Raw genomic sequence first — 9,047 nt, 5'->3', positions numbered from 1 at the left:
GTTGAGGGTTGGATTCCTGGTCAGGGTGCATATGGGAAGCAACTTATTGATGTTTCTCTTTCACGTTGATGTTTCTTTCTCCCTCTCCCTTCCTCTCTCTCTAAAAATCTATTGAAAAAGCAAAGAAGTAATGGATTTACACCAACAAGACCCAGTTCTGCCATAATGTAATTGCTATTATTGGTTAATGGCAAAGAGTCCCAGGAATGGAAATATAAAGCAAATGAATTAACAAATTTGGACTCATTTTAAACAGTAAATTTGTTATTAAAAGCTGTAACGTTATTAAAGACCATATATTTCTGTTGATAGAAGTATATTTTATCTATTTTGCTTGAGCAGTTGAAACATAAATGCCACTTAGGCATAACTACATTTTCCTGGGAATAAAATGATGAATCACTTCAGATACCTAAGGATCCATTGTTTGGTATAAAAACTAGGTACTCATTTAAATGGATTAAAACTTTGTCATTGGAAATACAAAACATAAATAATACGACTTTTCCTTTCTCCTCAAAGTTGTAATATATCTTGCAATCTGGTTTTCCACTCATGTTTTATAACTAAATGGCGATTCGCGGTTTCTGGTCTGACTGAGAATGGGCAGTTTTGTATCCCTTAGGTGAGCTTTGATGCTATTTTATTATTTGTGGGGAAAGAAGACCAGAGAAGCTAATTGAAAGCAGACACGTGGTAACTATGTTAGAAAAGACTGCGTGCTCACCGTGTGTGGGATAGTATGCTGTGCGCGAGACACGACCTACCCCACTCAACCTTCCGCCAGTCCTGGGAGCCCTATGTGACCTCCTTGTGACAGATGGAGAAACTGAGGACTGGGCTTTGTAAGTAACTTGTGCAAGTCGTACTGTACGCCGGTGGCACAGTCCAGGCTCCCTCTCAGGCCAGCTTTCAAAGCCCTCTGATCCACGTGCACCGACCCAGGCACCTGCTTCTAATTGCCCCACAAGACGACCGCACGCACAGCAGCACATACATCACATACATCACACATGACGTGTAATGGCTTTGTCGACACATTTACGCCAACTGCCTCTGGAACTCCGCGTGTCGAACGTGCATATTGAAATAATTCCTAAAATAATTGTGTGGCGAGAACATGAGATGAACACAATGCAGACCCACCAACTACATTTTTTATTCTGTGGGCTCCGCGGGAATAGAAAGGGAGATTGTAACCTTTAGACACAGGAGAGAGGGTTTGTGGTAAAATATTCTCTAAGCCTATAAAACCATTTTTCAAAAAATATTTTGAGTAGAAGAAGCACACTTAAAAATTCAGAGTAGGTGAAATTGGTTGTAGGTTAACATGGGAAAGATCTGGAATGCTTTTAGGGTTTCATTAGAACAAGCCAGTGTGTGTTCCACCGGCATGTTTGGTTTGCTTTACAAGTAGGTTTTATTGGTACAAATGTGCTCACATGTGGTAATGAATGTGCTGAGAAGACAACAATATGCGTTTCTGGAAAGATGGGAGGCGTTCTACCACTAGGCATTGGTCAGAGGGTGTCTGTGTGCATGGAAGTCACACAGAACCCGGAGGGAGAGAGGGCAGAAGCCAGGGCCACAGCGGCAGCCACACCCGCAGCCATGGCCACACCCACTGCCACGCCCACAGCCATAGCCACGGCCACAGGCCCCCGTGCGCTGGGCGCCCTCACACCAGGAGGGGAACAGCTTGGCAGTGGTCCAGCTCATTACAAGCACAGGGTTTCCAAAGCGGATAGTGGCTGGCGTTTATAGAGGGCGAATCATTTAGGTTGACTGTATTATTGGGATAATTTTGTGTTAAACACACAGAATGCCCTGCTTTCATGAGCGCTCTTAAGCATCCGCTTGGTTCTGGCGTTAAATAACTCACGAGGACAGGCTTTTCGTCCATGGTTTTAAAGTGTGGCCGCCGCATGGCCTTGTTTGTGTCGGGAAACTCCCTTTTGTCACCGAGGAGGGGGACAGCCCTCTGGGGGCTGTGTGCACTGAGACCCCCGCTTCGGAGGAGAGGAGGCGGCCACAGCTTTTTTAAAAAATTCTTTATTGTTGAAAATATTACATATTTCTGCTTTTCCCCATTGACTTCTCCTGGGTCCCCTCCTCCCCCTGCACCTGCCCTCCCCCACAGCAGCTCCTTTCTAAGCCCTCCCTGCTGAGCCACGGGGAGCGGGGAGCGCAGCAGCAGAAGGGAAGGAGCCTGAGAGGCATAGAAACAGACGCTCCGAGAGAGATGCCTTCCAGCAACCATGGGGAGGACCTCACTGTCCCACCCTCCGCCTCCTCCGATGGGGACTATAGCACCAGCACCTGCGCTGTGAACGCTGTTCGCCTTCCGGCCTCTAGCGACCCCTGTGAAAGGGTCGCTCGACCCTCAAAGGGGTCGCGACCCACAGGTTGAGAACCACTGTTTTATTTTAAAACTTTACCCACCATCAGTCTTCACATAAGAGCCTCAGAGCGGAGGCGGTACTGGTCGGCCTTTGAGCGGAGGCACACGGTCAGTCACTATGGGCGTCTCGTCGAGGGGACGTGAACGCAGCTGCCATTGAGGACAACTTTTCCTGAAACCCATTTCCATAGGAGTCCCATCGAGCCAGCCCTTATTCTGTTTTACACGTGAGGCCTCCAGTAAAGGTGGTAAAATCCTAATGTCTTAACTATGATTGGACCAATGAGAGAAATTCAGGAAAGCTGAATAGACCTCGTTGGTTGCTAAGTTTGTATTTTTGTCAATTCACTGTTCTCAGTATAATGTTAGCTGTGTCATGCTTGGCCTGTGTACTCACCCCGCGCCCCCCACCAGCACCACACAGAGCAGATACAGAACAACCTCCTGGGCTACCCCAGGGGGTTAAAAAGACCCTGATCTGTATGGGAATCTGACAAATCCAAAGTTTTCAAAATTAATTAGCTGCACTTTTTTTTCTTCTTTTTCTTCTTTTTTAAATTGATTTCAGAAAGAAGGGGGAAGAAGAGAGATGGAAACTTCAGTGATGAGAGAGAATCATGGATCGGCTGCCTCCTGCACGCCCCACACTGGGATCAAGCCCGCAACCCGGGCCTGTGTCCTGACCAGGAATTGAACCTGACCTCCTGGTTCATGGGTTGATGCTCAACCACTGAGCCACGCCAGCCGGGCTAATTAGCGGCACTTTTTATCAATTTCACTGAGAATCTCAGTTTCTGAATTAAAATACTAATCATCCTGAGAGGTTAACAGAAGTTTATGTAGCGGCCTGGTTTAGACTCATTTCCGGTCCCTCTGTCTGTCTCCTGCTCCTGAAGCAACGTGTCGGTCTCTGTGTTTTAAGACTTTAGGTTTCCCCTCGGTAAGATTTCATCATGAGTGAATCTTGGGGGGAAAACCATTCTCCCATGTTTGGAGCAGCTGTTATGTACGACGAATGTGTCTTATTTGAGTGATTGTTCATGAAAAAGGGGGGAGCATTGTATGATGTCATCACACTTTGTTTTCTCTTGCCTTTTAGGAGCCTAAGTTGTCAAAGGATTACTTTGCACAAAAACCTGTTCTTCTCCTTCGTTTGTAACTCTGTCATCACGATCATTCATCTCACGGCCGTGGCCAACAACCAGGCCTTAGTGGCCACGGATCCTGTAAGTAAAGCCAGTGTGACCTCGGGTTCGAAGGGTTGGTGGGGAGGTCCTGCTACATGTGCTGCGCGTGTAATTAGGTGCTCGTGTGTGTAATGTATTGTAAGGTCTGACATACAGAGAACATATAGAGAGCATATAAAGAGGTAAATGCAGGAGGTCCCAAAAAATGTGTATATACTTTAACAGCGGAGAGCTCAATTTGGAAAATGAAATGTATTTTAATAAACACTGCCTTTGGTTATTCAAAATGTGTGTATACACTTTTGGGGACACCCTATATCTCAATATTCCTCAAGTTAAAATGATCCAGTATTAAAAGGAAGAATACTTTTTTTGCTTCCATTATTTATAAATGTTACACATACCTTCTCCTCAACTTATGGCTAGAGTCCTGCTACTGGTAGGACATCAGCGTTTATGACTATATAGCCTTTGCTCAAAAGAATTAAAACATCAATCAACTAACTGTGTCATTAGGGGGGAAAAAAGTGCTTGAAAATGGAACATTTAAATTATATTTTTGGTATCCAGCTACTTTAAAAGTTAACAAAAACAGAGAAAAATAAATTCTACATCCCCTGTATAATGTTAAACTTTCTCATCACAAAATTTCTGAAGGGCTCTTCCAAGTCCCCACATGTCAGCAAACATTTATGAGACGTTTCCTTGCAATTCCTTTGGAAGGCGAGTTTGTAGGGCGGCTACCGAGAGATACACAACGGTAAGCACAGAGGCAGTCGTAACATAAAGCCATGTGTTTAAGCCGTAAGCGGAAACTTACATTTTTTGTAAGCTGTACGTCTAGGTAAGCCACATTTAAATTAAAATAGCTGCATAAATAAAAAGCATTCATGTTTTTTAAATCCTATTTTCACCACGTTTACAAATATCTCTGCTACAGCTCGATGTGGAGTTTTGGAGGGTGTGTATCTCTGCATTTGGCAAGTGGGGTTTTTAGGGATTAAGTTATCTAGTTACTGCAGTCAGGGGAGGGAGGAGTTTGTACTCAGGGGTCAATCCACACTGCTTGGTGTATTTTCAGGGAAATTTCTAAAACCCTCACGCCCCTGCATTGCTTGCCTGCGTGCATCAGGGGGCTTAGTCCTGCGTATGTTCCCTCTAGAGCCAGGGGGTGAGGAGACAGGAAACGCATGGCGATTAGCCCCTGACTCCCGCCGAGTGGGTTTCTCTGAGCTCAGAGCTCAGAGTCCCGTCCCAGCTGCACAGCGAGGGACTCAGACCGACGTCCTGTGCACGGACTTCTGCATGGACGTGTGTGAACATATAACATTTTTTGGCCGTTTTGTGTGTTTTTTTCACCAATGCTCAGCTATTTTCCTGAAGCACGCTTTAAGCTGTTTTTATTATAACAGTTTATGGATTAATTTGGTTAATGAACTTAGGAGTTAAAAACTCAGTTAGGAGTATCTGAGAACTTCTGGTATATGGATAAGAATTGGAAGCGGAAGGCTACCTTTTCTGTATAGCCAAGTGGAACAACTCATTCTTACCTTTGAGCGAACTTGGCTAATATGGTGTTACGTTTGACATCAAGGGATGTTATTTAAAATTTAGTGTCATGCAACCTGAAAATATGTTGAATGAAAGAGTAGGTTTTATAAATGTCCTGAGGCAGAAGGCACTGTGTATAGTCATGGAAACAAAATTGGAATTACAGGACTTGTCTTCAGAGTGTGGTTTGATGTTGTGCGAATATCAGGAAATCATTTAACTTTTTTAGTGCAGTTTTAATCTATGGGATATGTGATCAATAATAATCCAAGCCTCAGAATCATTTTAAAGATTAATTAAAATAATATACATTAAAACATTTTAGCTAAATCATATGCAAATGTTACTATTACTATTCTATGAGAACCCAATATTTATTTTCCAGTGTATTTCATTTCTGACTTTATTTTTAGTGAAAAGATATTTATTTCAAGAATGGTGGCCATTGCCACTAAATATCTATTGAGTTCCAGATTGGAGGTTGGAGCTGATGGGAGATTGGCCCTGTGTTTCTGGGAGAGCTTTTCATTTATTTCCCTGGTTACGAGAGTCCTGTATCTGCTACTGCTCTGTTTTCTTCACCCTGTACCTGAACCTCCTCTCCCTGCCTCTGTAAGAGCCGAGAACATGGAGACCCCCAGATAGAGGCAGGAACGCACTTTCCTTCTTTTCCGACACGAAGCCCTCGGGCCCCATGTTTGGAAAGACAGCGTCTAGGCTCCTTAGCCCCCTGCTCGATGAGCATCTGCACTGCTCGCACGTAATGTACAAGACTCCCAAGTGTTTGGCACTTCTCATGAATTGCTTTTATAATTATTAAGATGTTTTTCCCAACAGACTACCACAATCAGGAGTTCATAGACATAATTAAGACAAAAATAGGTGTGAAGTCTTTCGCATGTGAAACTTTTACACTTAAAATGACATAATAACTAAGACACATTGGAAGCATACGCATGTATGCATAACCCATGGACACAGACAATAGGGTGATGAGGCCTGGTGTGGGGGGTGGGAGAGTTCAATGGGGGCAAAGGGGACATTGTAATCCTTTCAACAATAAAGATTTAAAAAGAAGCAATAAAACCACTGGGACGTGCAGGCCCACTAAAGGCAGGAGAGTCGGGGCACGCACCTCCCCGTGCAGCTCACCATCGCGCCCGTTGGGGTCAAGGTAAGACTCCAGAGGCGCCGTTCGGTGAGCATGAAGGCGGCGTTGTGCAAACCTGGATGATTGCGTGTGCGGTTTGGGTCGAGAAGGGCGTCCCGTGTTCCTGTCTGACCGAGCTCGGCGGGACTCGCCCTGTGAACTCACAACCACCCCCTCCCCCCAGGTGGGCTGCAAGGTGTCCCAGTTCCTGCACCTCTACCTGATGGGCTGCAACTACTTCTGGATGCTCTGCGAAGGCGTGTACCTGCACACGCTCATCGTGGTGGCTGTGTTCGCCGAGAAGCAGCGCCTCCTGTGGTACCACGTCCTGGGCTGGGGTAAGGCCGCAGCTGCCCACTCACCTGCCTCATGTGTCCCGTAGAGCAAGCGTGTCAAAGCCACGGCCCGCGGGCCACGGGCCTCGTTTATTTGGCTCGTGTCAGCCTTTGAGTTTGACATGCTTGCTTTAGAGGGTGTAGCTCCTTTGTCATCTGAACATACTCATTGTGCATCGTTTTAAGGACGTCCAGGTGACTACCCTGTGCTGAGGGCGGTGACGTCAGATATTTGAATAAAACAGCGCTGGCTCACTGTGTGCAGGGGCCCAGGGCAACTGCAAAGGCACAGCTTTTCTTCCCATTTAATATTCCGGTGTGGATGGATCTTGGCTAGCCGCATGGGGACTAAAGTAATAGAATTAGGGCAATGAATTGGGACCCAGTGTTTGTACTTCTCTGAGTCTCCTCTCTCCTCATGTGCAAAATAAGAACCCTGGGCTCAGCTAGCTTTGACCTTGCATTTTTAAAACGTTTACTTAAAAAACAACATTGCCATTTTATCTAAGACAGGGGTCCTCAAACTACGGCCTGCGGGCCACATGCAAACACAAATATTGTATTTGTTCCCGTTTTGTTTTTTTACTTCAAAATAAGATATGTGCAGTGTGCATAGGAATTTGTTCATAGTTTTTTTTAAAACTATAGTCCGGCCCTCCAACGGTCTGAGGGACAGTGAACTGGCCCCCTGTTTAAAAAGTTTGAGGAACCCTGATTTAAGAGTATAGGGATCAGTTCTTGAATACGAGCGTGCAAAATATCTTTTTTCCCACACAATCCCCTGACACGGTGTCATTCACAAAGCAGACAGCGATACGCTTCTAGCATTTAAAAAGAATAACAGGAATGATGCGGAATACGAAATGCTGAAAATGAATTCAATAGGACTAGTTTCCAGAAACATAACTGAAATGGCACGTTATCTCTCTGCCTACCTACCTACCTACCTGTCTGTCTGTCTGCTTCTCTATTCATCTCCCTACGCACCCAGTCAGACAATAGACAGACGGTGCAGCTGTGTAGGCGCACACGCGGCTTTGGCGCTTTCGGGTCACCCTTTAAAACGTCTCTTTGGAGATCTGATCTAGAATGCCCACACCACGCAAACTCGTGGAACATGCAGCCTCTTTCCTCTTCCTCTTTTCTCTGTGAAGTCAGTCAATCCGTCCCCACTGTCCCCACACACGAAACCCTGCCCATGGCCGGCCACGCCCTTCCCACGGAAAACACAGGGCTGCAGGCCTGCGCTCTGGCCTGGGCGTGGGCAGCAGCGTGTTCAGGTGCTAGGCTCGGGGTCCGTGGACCAAATGGCACATGTTGGAAAGTCACGCACCCTCCACCTGGGAACCAGAAGTAGCTGACAGCACGCTTACTGCCTGAGCACAGACGTCACATTTACCCCTAACCGTGCGGCGTGATGGTGCGGGAGGGCCCCCTGGGCCCCGCAGGCCGTGCCACACGGAGGCGCCCCCTCGGCGAGGCTGCCTATCCGCCTGTGTCTTTGTCGCCCACAGGGTTCCCGCTGATCCCCGCCTGCACGCACGCCGTGGGCAGGAGCCTGTACTACAATGACAAGTAAGGCAGCGCCCCTTCCTGGCTTCTCTGGGGAGGAAGCGAAGCAAAACCTTCACCCCTTTCCCTCTGTCCGCCCGCAGGTGCTGGATCAGCTCCGACACGCACCTGCTCTACATCATCCACGGCCCCATCTGCGCCGCCCTGCTGGTGGGTAGCGGCTCCCCTGCTCTCACGCGTGTCTGTGTCCGGCTGTAGCCTGGGTGGGGGGGGGCACAGCACCTGCAGGTCCAGGCACCGACCCCACTCGGGGCCAGTGAGCGTGTGGAAGGGCTGCTGCTGCGTTAGCGGTGGCGGGTGGGGAAGGAGCTCCTTCTGGGGGGGAGGCCCGGGGGACCCAGTGGGAAGCCCTCATCACAGCGAGAAGGCCGGGGCTGCTAGGGTGCTTTTTTTTTGCCAGGCCTCCGGAGCCGAGCGCCCCGGGCTCAGGGCCCGCAGACAGGGACAGAGGCTGGGCCCCGGGCGGATGGAGACAGGAAACAGCCCAGGGAAGAGAAGACGAGACGATCTGCAGGGAAATCTCAGAGGCAGGGGTTTTCCCTTGTCTTGCTCCATGCACATACGAGGGACACGTATGACACGCCGTGTTAAGCGGCAGCCTGAGCGGCTTCACCGTGCGCTCTTTGTCCTGAAAGAGCCCGATCCCAGCCTGGTGTCACCGCTGCCAGGACCTCAGCGGGTTCCTTTGTCTCCTCCCTGCGGCTCTGTGTGCTCAGCTGTGGTCAGGGGGGGAGGGACCCTCACAGGCTGGGTCAGGGGGGGAAGGACCCTCACAGGCTGGGTCAGGGGGGGAAGGACCCTCACAGGCTGGGTCAGGGGGAAGGACCCTCACAGGCTGGGTCAGGGGGGAG

At 48.2% G+C, this 9,047-nt stretch overlaps 1 protein-coding gene across 1 annotated transcript in view; it reads left to right on the top strand.

Annotated features, from left to right (window-relative positions):
• CALCRL (calcitonin receptor like receptor) overlaps nt 1-9,047 on the top strand; it is a 34,523-nt gene that overhangs the window by 14,501 nt on the left and 10,975 nt on the right. Inside the window, exons 8-11 of the mRNA XM_015566109.1 lie at nt 3,501-3,627; nt 6,474-6,627; nt 8,139-8,199; nt 8,280-8,376. Coding sequence (XP_015421595.1) covers nt 3,501-3,627; nt 6,474-6,627; nt 8,139-8,199; nt 8,280-8,376 — 439 coding nt within the window. The remainder of the gene's footprint in view (nt 1-3,500; nt 3,628-6,473; nt 6,628-8,138; nt 8,200-8,279; nt 8,377-9,047) is intronic.

The sequence above is a fragment of the Myotis davidii genome, unplaced genomic scaffold (genome assembly GCF_000327345.1).
Source record: "Myotis davidii unplaced genomic scaffold, ASM32734v1 scaffold221, whole genome shotgun sequence".
Lineage (NCBI taxonomy): Eukaryota > Metazoa > Chordata > Mammalia > Chiroptera > Vespertilionidae > Myotis > Myotis davidii.
The sequence above is the reverse complement of the archived record's forward strand: the minus strand, read 5'-3'. Positions and strand labels throughout refer to the sequence as shown.